Source organism: Ursus americanus, chromosome 3 (genome assembly GCF_024610735.1).
Source record: "Ursus americanus isolate L20-20 chromosome 3, mUrsAme1.1.p, whole genome shotgun sequence".
NCBI lineage: Eukaryota > Metazoa > Chordata > Mammalia > Carnivora > Ursidae > Ursus > Ursus americanus.
Window position 1 is genome coordinate 69,468,935 of NC_142129.1, and position 20,074 is coordinate 69,489,008.

The 20,074-nt window shown below is 34.7% G+C and overlaps 1 protein-coding gene across 4 annotated transcripts in view; it reads right to left on the minus strand.

Annotated features, from left to right (window-relative positions):
* ANKIB1 (ankyrin repeat and IBR domain containing 1) overlaps positions 1 to 20,074 on the minus strand; it is a 165,207-nt gene that overhangs the window by 96,308 nt on the left and 48,825 nt on the right. For all 4 annotated transcript variants that reach the window (XM_045793273.2, XM_045793271.2, XM_045793272.2 and 1 more), the window contains exons 2-3: positions 10,653 to 10,931; positions 378 to 678 (exon numbers count right to left, since the gene is read on the minus strand). In XM_045793273.2, coding sequence (XP_045649229.2) covers positions 378 to 678; positions 10,653 to 10,840 — 489 coding nt within the window. In that variant the 5' untranslated portion in view covers positions 10,841 to 10,931. The remainder of the gene's footprint in view (positions 1 to 377; positions 679 to 10,652; positions 10,932 to 20,074) is intronic.

Below are 20,074 nucleotides of genomic sequence, written 5' to 3' on the forward strand. Positions count from 1 at the left end.
CTGCTAAGATTTGCCATATCCAACATGTATAAATCAGCTTCTAAAAATCAGCTAAAAAGTAAAACATATCTCTACTAAAACCCTTATTCTAAGTGACAAATGTTTAATTGATGCCTGTTACCTTCAGGAATGTTAGCCAATTTTTAATTGCTCTTGATTCCATTTTATTCCCAAGGCGGACTGTTTATCTATGGGTTTGTTTTTAATCTTTCCCTAAGAAGGACTTTATTTAAAAGGGATCCAGATTTTTTTAGAACCACAAAGAGGACAGAAAGGACTAAAGTAACCGCTAAGGTAAGCAAAGAAAACTCTGATTATTACATATTACCAAGACACAAATTTTACAGAATGCAGAATATTAAAAAACAAAGTTTTACCTCGACACAGGTTTTCATCCCTGAGGCAGCAGCATAGTGCAGGGGTGTGTTTTTTTTGTTATCAACGGCATCAATAGCTGCTCTCTCATATTCTCCTTGTTCAAGTTTTGCTCCTTTCCATCTTAAGATCATCTGCAGACAATCCGCTCTTCTGAAATCATCTTCTGCAGGCCGTGCTAAGCGAGGATGAAGGGCTCCTTCAGATATCATAATTTGAGGCCCCATACATAACAAATGCATAGATGTCTCATTGTGCACATTCCGTTTATTTGGATTTCCATCTCTACCAAAAAGAAAAGTCCTAAAATGATAAAGAAAAAAATGAAAAGCAGTGTCCCCTTGTCTTAAGACCACACATAAGATAAATTTAAAAGATAAACTCTATTTCTAAGCTGTTAATGAAATGTCCAGTGAAGTCCTGTTTCAAAATAAGCTGAATAATTTTTACAGTTATAAAAAACTCCATTCTAGAACAAAATACTAAGAAAAAGAAAGCTGCATATCTTTACGTTATTTGCTAATTAAAGAAGAGGGATAGAAGAGAAAAGAAAAGGGAGGAAAAATAAAGGAGAAGTAAAGAAAAAAGGAAGACAAGAAAAAAGGGGCAGAGGGAGGAAAGGAACAGGAAGGACCACGTGAGACTCATATGTCAATCACATGAATGCCTGAGGGTATTTTAAAATAAATTTAAATAAAGTTAAATAATTTAATAAAATTTAAATAAATATTTTAAATAAAAATACTAATGTATTATTATACATTCCACACCAACTTTTATCTTCTTTTCTTTATTGTTCTGCCCTATTTCTCTTAGTTACATCTTTATTGAATAAGGATGGTGACAGTATAAGCACAGGAAGTAGTGCATAAGTGTAGGAGTAATTTTTAAATCTAGAAAAAATTTTTCTACCTGAAAGTCATTAGCTAGCACTATTTACACAGTGTAATATTTTTTTAAGGGAATAAGTTCTGGTTAGTTCTGGAAGACCAAGATCTAATTCCAAAGTGATAGCCTTTACCAATGATATAGGTCTAGATGAACTCCCTTAACTAATGCCAAACCTAGATCAGACAGTTATGCCTAACTCCCTAATACATCCCTGAACCAGGATCACAGGATTAACAGTTGAGCCAATTCAGTAGCTATAATAAGATACTGGAAAATGAGCTGAGAAAAAAAAAAACAACAAACAAAAACCCTGCTGTAATACAGTCAGCCTATACTAGAAAACACACAAATACATTAGGAAATGGGAATGTAAGTCTCACATCTGAAGATGAGTGCCTACATTTACTGTGGAGTGCTGGTATCATTTGCTAAATGCCAATGGAACAGCAAGGGGAAGGCAGCAAGAGCCAAACTCTAACCCCTAGTTATATCTGGATTGCTTTTAGGTTAGTTTTAGCTTACACACATGGGTCTGACAGAAAAAAACTGACCACAAAGGAGCTAGGATAGACTCTTCAATTTGAATGAGTTAGCCAAGCTGGAAAGCTTTTATGAGAAAAAGGTTGAGTAAGAGGTCCTAAGGCAGAAGGTCCCAGACAACTCTGGATTTTTCCTGTTCTTATCATTCAGGAGTCTAGAGAGCTCAGCTGCAGAGCCCTTTAAAACCAGTCTATTGGGTTTTTAGCACTACATTGATTTGAACTGTCCTGAAAGTAGACATGAGGTCTCTGGAACAGGAACAAATAAATTATTATTACTTATAACTATGTCAGTTCCTTATACCCCAACTCCTTCCCCTGGGAAATTGCAATTAGAGCCAGATCAGATCATTCTATATGCCCTGGGGTCTGCACTACAGGTGAGTATGGTAGGCAGAGTAATGCCCCCACCCCCAAAAGATCCATGTCTTAATCCCTGGAATCCATGAACACGTTACCTTACACAGTAAAGGGACTTTGCAGGTGTGAATTAAGTTAAGGTTCATGACATGGGAAATTAGCCTGCATTAACCAAGTGGGCCCAATGTAATCACAAGTCCTTTTAAGAAAAAGATAGAAGGGTCAAGAGTCAAAGAGAGATTGGAAGATGGAAGGAAGCTAAATTGTTTCTTTTAAAGATGGAGGAAGGACCCACAAGCCAAGAACTGCAGGCAGCTTTAGGAAGCTGGAAAAGCAAAGGGAAGGGATTCTATCCTAGAACCTCCAGAAGGAACACGGCCATGCTAACACTTTGAGTTTAGTCCAGTAGGAACACTTCAGACTTCTGATCTCTAGAGCTTTAATATAATAAATTTGTGTTAAGTCTTTAAGTTTGTGGTAATTTGTCATAGCAGCAATAGCAAGTTACTATAGCAAGGAGCCCTGAAAATAAGATTCTGGAGGGTTATATAGCAGACTCCTCCCCTCTGAGTGTGAACAAAATATCCTAGGGAAGATCTTGGGTTCTTACCCTTTGAAATGTAAAGTATATCTCTAGGGGGATGAAAAGACTAGCATCTCTGAGTTTTATGATTTAGGGAATGTCTCCACGGTTTAAGGTCTTACCCACTCCTCATCCCCCTTCAGATGTAAACATCTATATCCTAGGAGGTAAATCTCTCTGGAGTTCTCAATCTCTAGTCAGTCACAGTTTAACTTCCAAAGCTGGTCTTTTAGCCCAGGTCCCAAGTTTTAGTAAAATTCCCTCAGAAAGCCCTAATTGTACATATTTTCTCTACAGTCCAACATAGCCTTTATGGCCTTCTGATCCCCACGATAGATGTGCAGGCTCTTCAATGCTTGCTCTGCTGTTTGGTTTCCTAGAAACTGACCGAGACTATCTAAACAAACCCAATCCTATTTAGAAGCCTCTTTACACCATGCTCCCTCTCCAGTGTGGCCACTCCTTTCTTTGTCTTCATTGAGCATCCTAATATAACTCATTACACTGTATCACAGTTACCTTTTTATATATCTGTTTCCTTCTATCACTTAGTTCATAGGCTTCTAAAGCAGGGTCTATATCCTGTTCTTTCTGACATCCTCAAACTACTGTCAGATACACCAATTTCTTGCTATAACTTTGACAGATGAACTGCATACATACTACTCTTATGATCTAGATTGGTGACACAGCATTGGGGATCTCTCAAAGCAACAGTGTAGAAGACTGATCAAGAACATGGCATCTAGTACAGACTGCCAAGCTCTAATCCTAATTCTGTCACTCTTTATGTGATCTTGGGCAAGTTACATAATAAATAGCTCCTTAACAACACATGGTTCATATCCTTTGACCAGGTAAACCTATTTCTGAGAATTTATCCCAAAGGAAAAACATAAAAGAAATAAAAATTTTGGGGTGCCTGGATGGCTCAATTGGTTAAGTGTCCAACTCTTGATTTTGGCTCAGGTCATGATCCTGGGGTTGTGCGACTGAGCCCAACATCAGGCTCCTCCCTCAGCAGGGTGTCTGCTGGAGATTCTCTCCCTCCCTCTCCCTTTGCCCCTCTCTCCTTGCACGTGCGTGTACACGCACACTCTCTAAAATAAACAAATCTTAAAAAAAGAAATAAAAATCTATAGGAACAATGCCATTCAATACAGTGTTACTTTGAATAAAAAAATTTGGAATCACTTAAATGGTTTATAGGAGAAATGGGAAGCAAATCATAGTATATCTATGACTATAATAAAAAATTATAAAGTCATTACAAAGTCTATGAATGTCTGCAGCTCAAACTAGATGGGAACACAGAATAATTCTAACAGCTGTTTAAAGGAGGCAGGAACATGGGTAGTTTTGTTTGCTTATATGACCATAATGTTGCTTAATAGCTAAAAAAAAAATAAAAAGGAAAATATACAATATTTTCCCCATTGACACTATGTACTTATAACAGTTGAATTACAGTGGGATTGTGGCGGATAACTAAAATTAAAATAATGCTCTAAAAATATGTTCAAAATTAAAACCTTTCCTAGGAGTCATTAAATTAACAAAAATGATTTCATTTTCTTAAAAATTTAATTTAGGAAGAAATTATTAAAATTAATTCAGATTCTGTAAGAGTCTGTGTAAACCACTTTTACCCAGCCCTTCCTGTTCCCATTTCCCATTAATATCATTTATTTTCTTTCAGTTTGCTCAGGAGATCTCAGGTCCTTTACACCACAGGATTTAATGTAAGTTGGAAGGATGTCAGTTGATACAGAGAGATCTCTCTCTCATATTAAACATTTCTAGAGACTCCCCAATATAGAGAAGAGATAGCTAATTTTGCAAATGTTCTCATATCCAATCTGCCAGACTCTGATTAATCAAATAAAAAAGTTTATTATTCTCAAGTTAAAATATTAAAATAGCTTCTTTATACGTATTTACTCAGGAAAGATTCTTCAATTTATTAGACATCGTACCATACCCGCATAAACAATTTGCACTAAAACTATAAAGCTGGATATTCTAATTTCCTAAGAGCTAAATTCATCATCATTGTCCATAACTTTTGCTTTTAACCTGAAATAGTTGACTATTCATTTTTTAAAAGATTTTATTTATTTCAGATAGAGCGAGCAACAAGCTGTGGTGGGGGAGGGGAGGTGCAGAAGGAGAGGGAGATAAGCAGACTTCCCACTGAGCAGGGAGTCTGACATGGGGCTTGATTCCAGGACCCTGGGATCATGATCTGAGCTGAAGGCAGGCACTTAACCGACTGAGCCACCCAGGCACCCCTGACTATCCATTTATATCCTGACCTTTTGATTACCTTGGTTTCCATAAGTACACATCTTCTCAAATATTTTTTTTAAGCACAACTTCTCTTTTCCAATGGTAACAGCTCCACTTCCTAACCCCTTACTGGAAGAAAATTTAGTTCTGAATCCATTTTCTTCTTCATACACCTTCTCTCCTTTTAGGGAGCAAATCTAACTAGCCATCTAACTTTCAATGGTTTCTATGAATATACTTGGTAAACTATAAAGTATTAACAGAATCCAAATGATAAACAATGGTGGTGGAATCATGATTCTCTTAAGGGGCTTCTATTATTACTTCTGTGGTAACTGTTAATGCTCTATTCATCCTAAGTTCTCACCTGACCTCTAGACCATATTCTAACTCCTTATATAGGCCCCTCTCTCTTGCATATTCCACTATCATCTCATATTCAACTGAGCTCTCTCCAAAATAACAGTCTGCTCTGCCAGAGCCTCTATTTCTTGCCAATAACACTCTGATTCTATCAGTCACTAACACATACATATACCTTCAGTTCCTTTTAAATCTTCTCTTTCATGCAACAAGTACTGCAGTTGTTATTTGGCAGGTACTATTCTAAAACCATATTGTGGGGGTGCCTGGGTGGCTCAGTCGTTAAGCATCTGCCTTCGGCTGAGGGCGTGATCCTAGCGTTCTGGGATCAAGCCTCACATCAGGCTTCTCCGCTAGGAGCCTGCTTCTTCCTCTCCCACTCCCCCTGCTTGTGTTCCCTCTCTCGCTGGCTGTCTTTCTCTGTCAAATAAATAAATAAAATCTTTAATAAAAAACAAACAAATAAACAAAAAAACCATATTGTGAAGAAAACAAATTAATTCCCTGTCCTTATGGAGTTTGCAGGCAAGGAAGGGTAGAGAGGAGAACTTCAATCCACTTAAATCCATTTAACCCATTAAAAGAACTTAATAACTACTTAAATATGAGTCAAAAAATAGAAATCAAGAATTAGAAACTCTATTACTTCTTCTCAGTGTGGCATCTGCTTCTCCCTTTCCCTCTGCTCCTCCTCAGCTTGCATGTGCTGTCTCTCAAATACATACATACATACATACATACATAAAATCTTAAAAAAAGGGGAGGAATAATTTTTTAATTCCAAAAGCAACTAAACATTTAATATAATAATTTGATGTGATTTTCTTAACTAAATAAATTTTTAAAAAAATACAAATTAAGGAAATAAGAGTTGTTTATTCTTAGGAAAGGAGAACAATAATTTCTGATTCTAGCATATGATGTTAAAGGCTTTAATAAAGAAATTATGAGCTACTGATCTCTCCAAACAATTAAGGAAATAAAGAAGAAAACACCCAAACACTTTAGGCTGAAATTGAAAGTTAAGTATAAAGTAAACACACAAGTATAAATTTAAGTATAAAACATGTGGCCAAATCATAAAAGTAGTCCAAACTGGTAACTAAAGAGAATATATGTCATCTTTTCTATAGGTCTTTACTCATTCAACAGAATGATAACCACATGATGTAGAAACACAGATATAGTCCTGCCTTGAAGAGTTAAGAATATTGACCAAATCAGCAATTCTTAAACTTTTTGGTCACGGGCCTCTTACAACTTTAAAAATCAGTGAAGTTTCCTAAGAGCTTTTGTTTATGTGGGTTATGTATATTTATGTTTATATTAAAAATTGAAACATTTAAAAAATATGTATTCATAAAAAAACATTACATATTAAATATTCTTGACATACAGAAGTGAAAAAAAACTAAAAAAAATTGAGAGGAATGGCACTGTTTTACACATTTATAAATTTCTTTTCATGTCTAGCTAACAGAAGATGAATTCTCACAGCATTCTATCTATTGTAGTATGTCGTTTTGGTTCAAAGCATATGAAGAAAATCCAGCCTCTATATAGTCAGAAAAAGGAGAAGTATCCTAAAACGCCTTTTCAGATAACTGTGAATATTCACATTTGGTACTATACCAAAAATTCAACAAGTGGCCATTTCTTAGGTTACTTGCAATGTAAAATCTGAAATCACATCAATGAACTTTTTTCGTACCGTACTCAAGGATGGAGATTAACTAAAAATAGTAACTCTTATTTAAAGAAATAACTTTTACTGCTTCATCAAGGATACTTTTAAGTGAAACTGGCTTTTTTTTAAATGGAAAGTGGCCGGCAGTGATGAATACAATCATTACTAGTCAGGTTGGGTACCACGGTCTTAACTCATCTACAGGCATCAGCAGTTTTATCCTCCATTTTTTGCACTTTCACGGCAAATGTCAACACAGTGAAAAAGGCAAATAATACCTTAGTATTAGTACAAAACCAGATTTGACTTCGTGTACCTCCTAAAAGCGTCTCAGGATCTAGGAATCCTCAGACATATTTTAAGAATCACTGTGTTAGATAACTTTCTTAATAGTGTTACCCAATTTTAGGAAGTACATTTGTAAATTATACAATAAATGGTTAAAAAACATTTTGTTACTTGGTTTCCTTTATGTTAAAATATACATATTATCTTAGTAATAATAATACTTAAATATATTTTACTTTAGTATTCCAAACAAGTTTTAATTAATCACATAACAAGACTTGATACTAAATACTACTGTAGTGTTCAATGTTAGGAATCTAAAGCAATGTAACAGTTCTGTAATCTCACTGACAATACTCAATTAAAAAAAAAAGATTTAATGGATTAAGTACTCAATAGTTAATCTATTGAGAACATTATTAAGTGTCTAGCACTGTATTTACAATCTTTACAATGGAGTGGAGAAGATGAGTTTAATAACAATAAGACGGCTTAAAATCTAAGTTGTAGGAATTTCAGAAAACAAAAAGTACTGCAGGTCAGAGTAGTTGTAGGTAAATTCATGAAAAAGACAGAAACCAAGTTAGGATTTAAAGGAGAGCGAATCAGAGAAGAAAGAAGACATTTGAGAATCAAGGAGCAACAGGAATAAAGCTAATGTGGTGGCATTTCTAAAGGTGGGGAGAGCACAAAGGAAGTCAATCAGCAAGTTTCACTGATAAGAGCTTATTAGAGAGTAATGAGAAATTGGGCTGACTGGGTAGAATGAGGGCAAGGTCAAGGGAGCTTTAGAAGCCAAACGGAGTAATACAGACAACAGGGTATTGTTACAGTTTTGCCATGATAGAAAAAATGTTAAAAAGGATATAACTGAGTAAGATTAATCTGGACATGAGATTATGAGAGGAAAAGACTTGGAAAAAAACATTTAGGAATCAGATATTTTCAATGTTGAGAGCACAGGTTGATAAGGGTGAGCTAAGCCTGGGGCAATGGGAATGGAAAGAAGTGAATTCCAGAGATAAAACTTAGTGAACTTTTCTTAGTAGCAGGTTAGGCAAAGGAGTAAGTCAAGGATCATTTGAAGATATTTAGGGTTACAGAAATGAGAAGCAATAACATTACTGAGTACATACTGTATCCTAGGCATGATAGACCTATAACATTAATTAATTTAATTGTCCTACAAGCTGTATGTAATAGATATCTATTTTACAGATAAGGGAACTTAAGCCCAGAGTGATGAAATAACTTGCCTTGCTATTAAGTGGCTCAGGCAGCCCTGACACACAGGTTTATCTGACCATAGAGATAAGACGCTATTACAGTGGTTAAAAAGCCTAAAGCCTATAGTCATCTGTCTGGGCAATTAGCTCTGTCACTCATAAACTGCTAGAGATCTGACACGTTGATTAATTTTCTGTGCTTTAGGTTTTCTCTCCTCTAAAATGCAGACAGCAAACTACCTCCCAGAGTTGTAATGAGGATTAAAAGAGATAATGCATGTAGACACTGTTAATAGTGCCCAGAAAACAGTAAGCACTCATACATGTGCAATTATCACATCAGCACATTCTGTTGGTGTTGTTAACATAGGGAAAACCCAGTTTGGGAAGAAAAAATATAAAATTTAAAACAAGATGAGTTGGCGGTGGCTTCCAAGTAGGTACCTTTAGAGAAATGGAAACAAAAACTAAATGCAAAAAGGAGAGGTTATGGAAATACTAAGTCAAGAAATACCTACTTTAAGAGGTTACAGAGATGCCTACTTGATAAAGTCATGGGTCTGGATAACTTAACTCATTCATGGAAGTTTTTTTATTCACAAATCCTGATCATAAAATATTTTCTTGTGCGATGATTCTATAAAACTGTTATTTACTTTGTGTAAGATACTATGCTAGATGCTAGAAGTACAAAGAAGGTACAGTAAAAAAAAGGAGTAATTTAGGTAGAGAGAAGATACACAAAATTATAAAGCACAATGATATAGTATATACCAAATAAGTAATACATACTAACAAAAAAAGCCATAGAAGTTAAAAAAGAAAGACTGAGGTTCCTTTGGGTTGTAACAGGCTAAGAAGACAGATCCTGCACAGGGCCTTGAAGGAAGGGTAAGACTTAGATAAGAAAGAGAAAGCTGAGAGGAGTGGGCAAGGGGATTCCTGGCAGAGAGAGCAGCATGCACATGGCAAACAGAGTATATATGACATGTTTCAAGGAAACCAAAAGTAGCAGCTTAATTTGAACAATTTTTATTAAAAGAAGTATAAAAAATGTTGAACGTTTTTTATCAAGTTCTAAAGAGCTTTGAATACTGCTTTATGAATTTTATTTCATCATGTAAGCAAAGAATTGTCTTTTTCTTCCACCATCAGACTTTAATAGCTGCATAATCTTCTTAAAACACTAAATTTGTTTTAGAACTACTATCCCCTGCTTCTCTCATTTTATAAGCTAGCAAATACAAAATTTAATTCTCATGTAATGAGGTAAGAATCTTCATATAAACATGTTTGCTGTCAACAAATGCTTTCTTTTTGGAGAGATTCTAAGTTTTGTCAGTATTTTCAGTTTTAAGAAATGTTTTGCTTTTAGATTCTTTTCAAGTAACTGAACCCCATTAAAAGAAAGGAAACTCAAACCCGATCAAGACTAGATAAGGCAAATGCATCTGTTTTTTCAACTTAAACTAGCTAATCAGAGCTGAAAACTTTGCTGCAGGCACCATTACCTTCACTTTTTTGATAGTTGATAAGTACTTTTCTAGAATTCATATGCTGTAAATTAAACACTAAACTATTATCAAGATATCATACTACAAAACATACTAAGGATCAAACTGTATTTACAGCCACAGGAATATGTGAACCAACCTCACTATTAAAACTTTTGGTCTAATTCAGGCATAATAAAAAAAATACTTAATAATTCACTGGGGCGCCTGGGTGGCAAAATCGGTTAAGCACCTGACTCTTGGTTTTGGCTCAGGCTGTGATCTAAGGGTTGTGAGATAGAGCCCCATGTTGGGCTTGGCTAGGCAGAGTTGGCTTGAGTTTCTCTCTGCCGGCATTCCCTCCCCCCCGCCCCCCTGCCGCGCAGCCCTGTGCTTGAACGCTCTCTAAAATAAATAAATAAATCTTTAAAAAAAGAGAAAGTTTAATTCACTATAATACCGTATAACATGCACATATGTATGTATATATTTTCAAAGATCAAGGATTTTTTTCCCTTTCACTAATTTATTATTAATTGGTTTTACAGTAATACTTACCCTAGTATTCTGTTCATTCCATGTCTAGCAGCATAGTGTAATGGAGTATTGTGCTGGTAGGGCTCCCCATAAGATGTATTTGGATCAAGGGATTCTTTCAGCTGAGGGTTGTTTTCATAAATTTGGCAGGCCAGGTTTTCATCACCATTGATGAGTGCTTTACGGAATTTGGTGGTTGTATTTCCCATGTTTTCTTTTGTTTTTTTCTGATAGGCAGTGGCACTTTTTCCCTTCCCTGTTCAGCCACTTCTTGAATGTTTCTGTAACATGTTTCACATTCTAATGGAAGAAAAAATTATCAAATTAGATTGTAAAACATCAGTTATAAAGCAGTATCCTAAATAAACAATAAAACAATTAGGAACACTAAAAAAACCTAGGAAGCATATATAAGGGAACAAACTAAATTATGTTTTACCAAATTTATCTTAATAGACAAAAAAACCTTAAATTTTTAACACTGCCCAAATTAACTTCTTGTTAAACTGTAACATTTACCCACGCAGAGACTGTTAAGGTTTCACAGGCTGTACTTTGTACTATGAAAGTTATCTACATATATGAGCTTTTCAATTTTCCTTTTCACACGGGCAGGAAATAACTTCACTGAATTTTACGGTTGAATACACTTAAATCTCTGTATAAACTATGTATAAAATAGACTCAGCCAATTTGTGGGAGAGTGAAAAATGTAGGAAATTTTGCTCATATATAAGCTTCAGAATAGTTGTTGTTACAGTAAAAAAAAAAACAAAAACAAAAAACAAAACAAACCCACAGTCCTTGGCTAGTATGCTCAATAATAAATGCTACTTTTGCTCCATTTCAATAAATGTTTCTGAAACTACTCTTGAACTATGATCAAAATTAGTGATAAAGGAAATAGCATATGTGAAGGCAGGTATGAAATAAAAGGACTATTCAAGAAATGGTCAGTACACATGGAGTTCAAGATCTCTAGTTTTGAACTAATAGAAGATGAACCTGAAAATAAATTGGGGCCAAGTAAGAAACTTATACTTTAATCTGTAAAGAATGGATAATTAAGGGCTTTTATATATGGTAGTGATATAATTATTTTATGCTTTAGAAAATTAACCATTTGGACAGCATAGAAGACAGACTGGAAGGAGGAAAAGATAAAGGCAGAATACAACAGTCCATCATGTTACCCAACGAACTCGGTGGCAGGCTGGACATTAAAATGTAGCTTATTTAAGAGAACAGTTGAAAATAATATATAGTTGTTCAACACAAGTTTTGTACAGGGTAGTAACAGTTTCAACAAAATACAAATTAACAGACTGAAAAACAAATGAGTTTTTTTATTTTTTTTAAGTTTCCTATAAAACAGAGGTTCTCATCCTTCCTTGGCTGCATATTGATTAACCTGGAGAACTTCAAAGAGTCCCATTAGCCAGGCTACACTCCAGAGTAATTAAACCCATTTCTAAGGGATGGCACAAGGGCACTGGTATTTCAGTTCCTTGGGTGATTTCAATGTGCACACACCACTGTATAAAACACTCGTAACTCCCTCCAGCCAAATGGTTATATGAGTATGGAGATGAAGATGAACAGGCAGGGTAAGACAGCTGCTAAACCTATTTTAGAGATAGGTGTTAACTACTGACTTAGCAGTGTATTTTCTGGCCCACATCTATACTTAATGAAGTCACCGTTTGAGTCTTTTAAGGGCTCTTTGTTATTGACATTTTTACTTTAAATATGCAAATATATACCCATAGAATGAGTAAAGAAAGACAATATAACTGGAAGATAATCACAGTTAGCATTTTGACCAATAACCATCCTATTTATAATGTATACAAATATTTGTTTTATGCATAACATATACAGTATAAGTATGTATATATATAAATTGGATCACTACATAATTTTAAATTTTTTTATTTAATTTTTAAGAGGGTTGCTAAATCTTTTAGACTAGAGAACTATTCCTTTATCATTTCATCTAGAATGAGAAAAGAAAATCCTTCCCTCCGACACTCTCACACTTATCATAATATACCAAAGACACTTTTGGGATTTTTCAGGGACACCCTGTATTTTTTTTTTCTTTTGTTTTTCAGAGGATTTAGGAGCCATGTGTTTATTCTCAGTGAAATAATCTGAGTTCTGTAGTACTGCTTTAAGTATTTTAAGGATTTATTATTCTTAATGAGAACTCCATTCAGTTTACTGTATATTTCACTCTATAACCAAATACAAAACATATCATGTAGATTCTAAAGAGTCTTTCCTGAGGATTTGAAAACTTACAGTTGTTTGGTCTTCTCTTTCTTCCCTGTTAGAATGTAGCTCAAATTATAAACATTTTTGGAGTTTTGGATTAGATTAATAAACAACACATTTTCTTTGATTTACATTATACTTCAGCAAGTGTTCTATAAGAAAAGTAAATTCTATCCAAGATGTGAAAAAAGAAATATCTAAGAAATCAATGATATCTTGGGGTATTTATTTAAAATAACAAGGTACTTAAAAAAAATCAATAATACCCTGGGGCGCCTGGGTGGCTCAGTCGCATAAGCCTCTAAGGTCATGATCCCTGGGATCAAGTCTTGCATCTGGCTCTCTTCTCAGCAGGGAGCCTTCTTCTCCCTCTGACTGATGCTTGTGGTCTCTCTCCCTGCTTGTGCTCTCACACTCTCTCTCTCACACACAAATAAATGTTTAAAAAAAATCAATAATACTCTAAATGTGCATTAAACATTACTGTCACTCATGGTGAAAAGCATAATGGCATCTAGAAACATTTTTGTTGTTCTCAGTTATTTTCTTTCTCTTTTCTTTTTTTTTTTTTTTAAGATTTTATTTATTTATTTGACAGAGAGAGAGATAGCCAGCGAGAGAGGGAACACAAGCGGGGGGGGGTGGGGTGGGAGAGGAAGAAGCAGGCTTCCAGCGGAGGAGCCTGATGTGGGGCTCGATCCCAGATCGCAGGGATCACGCCCTGAGTGGAAGGCAGATGCTTAACAACTGAGCCACCCAGGCTCCTCTCTCAGTTATTTTCAAGTCTGTTTCATTTTTAAAATTTGAGTTCAACAAGACTGAAAGTCAGCAGGAAATGCATCATTTAAAAGTCATAGCTCCATTCCCTCAGATTATTCTCACAAGTCTTACCTAGAAATTTGCCAGATGTGTCCTTTAACTTTTTCATAGCCACAGCTAGTATAATCTGAAGTGACTGTTCCCTCTTTGTTTGAATCAGACTCTTAAGTATTATTTCCCCAACTCTAAGAAAAATCTATGTACAGAGCTTCATGAGGCAGGTGAAGGTTTATCAAAGAGGTGAAAATAATTCCTTATTTGGGACTTTTAAGTTTTATAAGAAAAATTCTAGGCAAAATTCCATCATCTTTCAGTGGTAAAATACAGCACTTGATAAGTTATTTAATGAAAAAAGTAAAAGTAAGAAAAATATAGCTTATCAATGGACTCTAGAAAGCTTTCCCTAATTTCTGATTAACTTTTAATTAAGAAGGGCTCTATTACTCTTGCTTTAAATCACTGCCTCTCAACTTCCCCTTTTACAGGTTAATAATCAGCAACAAAATTTCAAGTGCACCTAAATTAATAATTACTCCCAGAAATCTTTTATAGAATACGAAGTTCTTCAGAAATAACTTGCTCTTAGCTTCTGTTTCCACAGAAGTAAATTATTTTTAAAGTCATGATTACAGATTGAAGTTGTTGGCCTAAATGAAATTAATTGGTTCCCATTTTTCATCTACCTGGAAGAAAACCCATTACACACATGACCATCTACTTCTAATTCATCCTTCTGCAACTGTCTACACTATCGATAAGAATAACAACTGTAAATCTACAACTAACCATCTCTTTAGCCAGAATAGAAACAAGTGGAAAGCTCATTCAAACAGTAAGTCCCAAGCCCACTTGGTTGAAGTCAGAGAGATGTACCTCAAGGAAGATTCTAGGACTTTACCTCCACAGAAATCTTCTAATTGATACTGCAATAATACTTAGAGAAGAGGAGACCCTTAAAAGCAGACTCTAAGAGAACTCTCAAAGGATATGGTAAAAAAGAAAAAAGAAATAAGAAATAAGGATAGAAGAAAAAAAGCCAGGAAAAGTCAATACACTACAGTAGACAAAAACCATGTGGACAAGTCATATATTAAGCTATCAACTCTGTTCATTCACTAATTCAACAAGCACTATTCATCTGTAATTATTTTCATTTGTCACTATGCATTCAGAATCACCTGGAGAGGTGATTTCACCTGGCCTAAGGACCAAAAAGCCAGAAAGACAATTTAAAAAACCTCCCAGTTGATTATAACATGCAGGACAGATTTGAGGATCATGGATTAGTTCTGAAACTATGCTAAGCCAAAGGTACTGGCAAGCAGTGTGATGGCAAGGAAGAGTGCAGGAGTTGCAAAGACTTGTGCTCAAATTCTGTTTTTATATTACCAAGTAACTTAACTTTTGATATGTTTCCTGATCTGTAAACCAGCAGTATTAATAGCTACGTTTCTTCAGTCAACAAATATAAATGAACAAACATAAATATCATACTCTGCGTGTAACAAGGAGTCATTACAGGTTTGCAGCTACATCTTTCTCAGGCTTTAGGATTTTTAGAAAAATGCATTCATAGTTTATCCATGTTGATACATGAATCACTAGTTCAATCATTTTTATTGCTGAGTAGTATTCTACTGCATGGATGTACCACTGATTATTCACATATTAAAGGACATGTTGGTGTTTCCAGTTTTTGACAATTGTCAATAAGGCTATCATAACATTCACATACAAGTTTTATGTGAATGTATGCTTTAATTTCTCTTGGGCAAATACCCAGGAATGGAATTGCTGGGATATGTGGTAAGTCATTTGTTTAACTTCATAAGAAACCACTAAACTGTTTTCCAGAGCAGATGTACCAATTCATTCCCATCAGCCACGGATGAGAGTTACAGTTGCTCTGTATCTCAGTCAGCATTTGGAATTACCAGTTTTTTGGGAGTTTTATTCTCCTTTTTTCTCTTTTGGTAGCCATCCGAATGGATGTACTGTGGTATCACACAGTGGTTTTAATATTCATTTTCCTAATGATTAATGATATGGATCATGCTTTGATATGCTTATTTGCCACGAGTGTATCTTGATTATATATCTAAAATATCTGTTTAGAACTCTTGACAATTTTAAAGATGAATTTGAGTTCCTTATATATTCTATAAAAAAAAAAGTTCTGTTAGAAATGTGATTTGAAATATTTCTTCTAGTCTGTAGCTTCTCTTTTCAGTCTCTTAACATTGTTCACAGGCCAAAAGTGTTAAATTTTGATGAAGTAAAATTTATCATTTTTTTCCTTTTATGGGCTGTGCTTTTGGAGTCATATGTACAACTGCCTAACTCAGGTCACAGGGATTTTCTCTTATATATTCTCTTGGAAGTTTTTTAGTTTTAGGTTTCACATTGAAGTCCATGATCCACTGTGAATTAATTTCTATATAAGGTTGAGGTATGGATTGAGGTTCATTATGTTTTATGTACAGATATCCAATAGTTCCAGCTCCATTTATTAAAAGTGTGTCCTTTCTCCACTAAATTGCCTTTGTACCTTTACCAAAAACCAACTGAGTAGCAAACTGAATTCAACAATACATTAAAAGGATCATATACCACAATCAAGTGGGATTTACTCCAGAGATGCAATGGCGGTTCAACATTTGCCAATCAATCAAAGTGATATACCACATTAACAAAATGAAAGATAAAAATCGTATGATCATCTCAATAGATGCAAAAGTATCTGATAAAATTCAACGTCTATTCATGATAAAAACTCTCAAACAAGTGGGTACAGAGGGAACATAACACAAGGCCATTTATGAAAAGTCTATAGCTAACATCATACTCAGTAATTTTCCTCTAGATTCAGGAACGAGACAAGTATGTCCAGTCTTCATCACTTCAATTCAACATAGTTTTGGAAGCCCTAGCCAAAGCAATTACACAAGAAAAAGAAATAAAAGGCATCCAAATTAAAAAGAAAGGAGTAAAACTGTCACTACTTGCAGATGATATGATACTATATATAGAAAATCCAAAAGACTCTGCCAAAAACTATTCGAATACATGAATTCAGTAAAACAGCAGGATACAAAAGCAATATATAAAAACTTGTTTTGTTTCTATACACTAATAATGAACTATAAGAAAGAGAAATTAAGAAAACAATTCCATTCATAATTGCATCAAAAAGAATAAAATAGGAATAAATTTAACCAAGGAGGTGAAAGGCCTATACACTACCAACTATATGACACTGATGAAAGAAACTGAAGATGACACAAATAAATGGAAAGATACTCTATGTTCATGGATCAGAAGAATTAATATTGTTAAAATATCTCTATTACCCAAAGCAATCTACAGATTCAGTACAATCCCTATCAAACTTCCAATGGCATTTTTACAGAAATAGAACAATCCTAAACTTTGTATGGAACCACAAAAGACCCCAAATAGCCAAAAACATCTTGAGAAAAGAGAACAAAACTGGAGGTATCATACTTCTTGATTTCACACTATATTACAAAGCTACATAATCAAAACAGTATTGTACTGGCATTAAAAACAGACACACAGTTCAATGGAACAGAACAAAGAGCCCAGAAATAAACCCATGTAAATATGGTCAATTAATTTATGACAAAGAATCCAAGAACATACCATGGGAAAAACAGTCTCTTTGATAAATGGTGTTGGGAACACTGGACAGCCACATGCAAAAGAATGAGACTAGATCACTATTTTACACTATACACAAAAAATTAACTCAAAATGGATTACAGACATGAATATAAAACTTGAAAATCACAACACTCCTAGAAGAAAACAGGTGGCAAGCTCCTTGACATCACTTTTAACGATGATTTTTTGGCACAGACACAAAAAGCAAAGACAACAAAAGCAAAAATAAACAAGTGGGATATCAAACTAAACAGCTTCTACACAGCAAAGGAAACCATCAACAAAATGAGAATGGAACCTACATAATGGAAGAAAATATTTACAAATCATTTACCTTATAAGGGGCTAATATCCAAAATATATAAAAAATTCAGTCAACTCAATAAGAAAAAAAAATCCAATCAAAAGATGGACAGAGAATCTGGAAAGACATTTTTCCAAAGACATACAGATATATGGCCAACAGGTACATGAAAAGATGGTCACCATCACTAAACATCAGGGAAATGCAAATAAAAGCCATAAAGAGACATCATCTCATATCTGTTAGAATGGCTATTATGAAAAAGACAAGAAATAACAAGTGTTGGTGAGGATGTGAAGAAAAGGGAGCCCCTGTACACTGCTGGGGGGGGGGGGAGGAATGTAAACTGATGCAGCCACTACGGAAACCACTATGTTGGCTCCTCAAAAAATTAAAAATAGAACTACCATATGATTCAGCAATTCTAGGTGTTTACCCAAAAGAAAACAAAAGCACTAACTTTAAAACATACATGCACTCCCATGCAGCACTATTTACAACAACTAAAATATGGAAACCTAAGTGTCCATCAATGGATGAACAGATAAAGAAAATGTGATAATACATGTATGTGTGTGTGTGTGTGTGTGTGTGTGTGTATAAAATGAAATATTATTCAGCCATATAAAAAAATGAAACCTTACCATTTGTGACAAATGGGTGGACCTTAAGGGCATTATGCTCATAAGTCAGACAGAGAAAGATATTGTATGATCTCACTTATATGTGAAATCTTAAAAATCAACCAACCAAACAAAAACACCAAGCTCATAGATACAGACAAGAGACTGGTGAAGCTAATATAATACTGTATATAAACAATACCTCAATTAAAAAAAACAGTTGACTACATTTGTGTGCATCCAATTCTGGACTCTATTCTGTTTTGTTTTTCTGTGTGTCTATTCTTTCAGCAATACTATATTATCTTGATTACTGGAAGAAGTGACATCTTAACAATATTGAGAGTCCCAATCCAAGCACATGATATTTTTGTCAATTTACTTATGTCTACTTTGACTGATTTTTCAGTGTTTTGTAAGTTGGTTGCATCATACAAATGGCATACATATTTTATTAGATATATAGCTAAGTATTTATTTTTGGGGGGTGCTATTATAAACAGTACTATAAAAATTTTTAAGTTCCTATTGTTCATTTCTAGTATATAGAAATACAACTGAATTCATATGTTAGACCTTGTAAACTATGAATTTGCGAAATTCACTTATTCTAGAAGTTTTTTGGTAGGTATTTTGGGATTGTCTAAAATACGCTCATGTCTTCTATGAACAGAGGCAGTTTTATCTCTTCCTTTAACATCTACATGCCTTTTCTTTTTCTTGCTTTATTATACCGGGTAGATTGATTTTTTAGTTAGCAAAAGTTTAAGGAAAAACAGGATTATTTGTATGGAGTATATAAATATCTTAGGGGAGATACTGAATAATCACAAAGTGAAAAGTGGCAATTTTACAATGAAGGAACATGGGAAATATCACTCTAACCATGTGACTAAGATTAACACCACGAGTAACATATTGACATAATTTTCCCTGACTTAGTACACTAAAAAAAAGTACATTATTTCTGTAGTATTCTTGTGAAAAAATGCATATCATCGACCTAAATAAGTGAAAGTATCAGATAAACTCAAATTGAGCGACATTCTACAAAATAACTGGCCAGTATTCTTCAAAAGTGTCAAGGCCATGAAAGACAAGAAGGGACTGGACAACTTTTCACAGATTAGGGGTGACTAAGGAAATGTGAGAACTAAACGCCACGTGGGATTTGAGATTGAATTCTAGAACAGAAAACAAAGTCATAAATGGAAAACTGGTGAAAACCAAATAAAGTATATAGTTTAGTTAATATTGTACCAATGTTAATCTCTTAGTTTTGACAACTGTAGCACGGTTATGCAAGATGTTTACATTAGGGCAAGCTGGGTAAAGGGTAGACAGGAATTCTAGGTCCTATTTTTTTTTTTTTTAAAGATTTATTTATTTGAGAGAGACAGAGCAAGCAGAGGGAGAGGGAGACAAGCAGTCTCCCTGCTGAGTGGGGAGCGCAACATGGAACTGGATCATGACCTGAGCCGAAATCTAGAGTTGGACCTTAACCAACTGAGCCACCCAGGCACCCCTCCCTGTCTTATTTTTGCAACTTTTCTGTAAGTCTAAAATTACTTTAGGAAGGTGAAAAAAAAATTCTCGTAGCTTCCGGGTTGAGAATAGACCAGAGGAAGGCACAGATAGGAAATAGGGAGAATGATCTGGAGGATACTAGGGTAATCCAGTTAATAAATTATAGTTTCAGGATGCCTCGGTGGCTCAGTTCATTAAGTGTCTGCTTT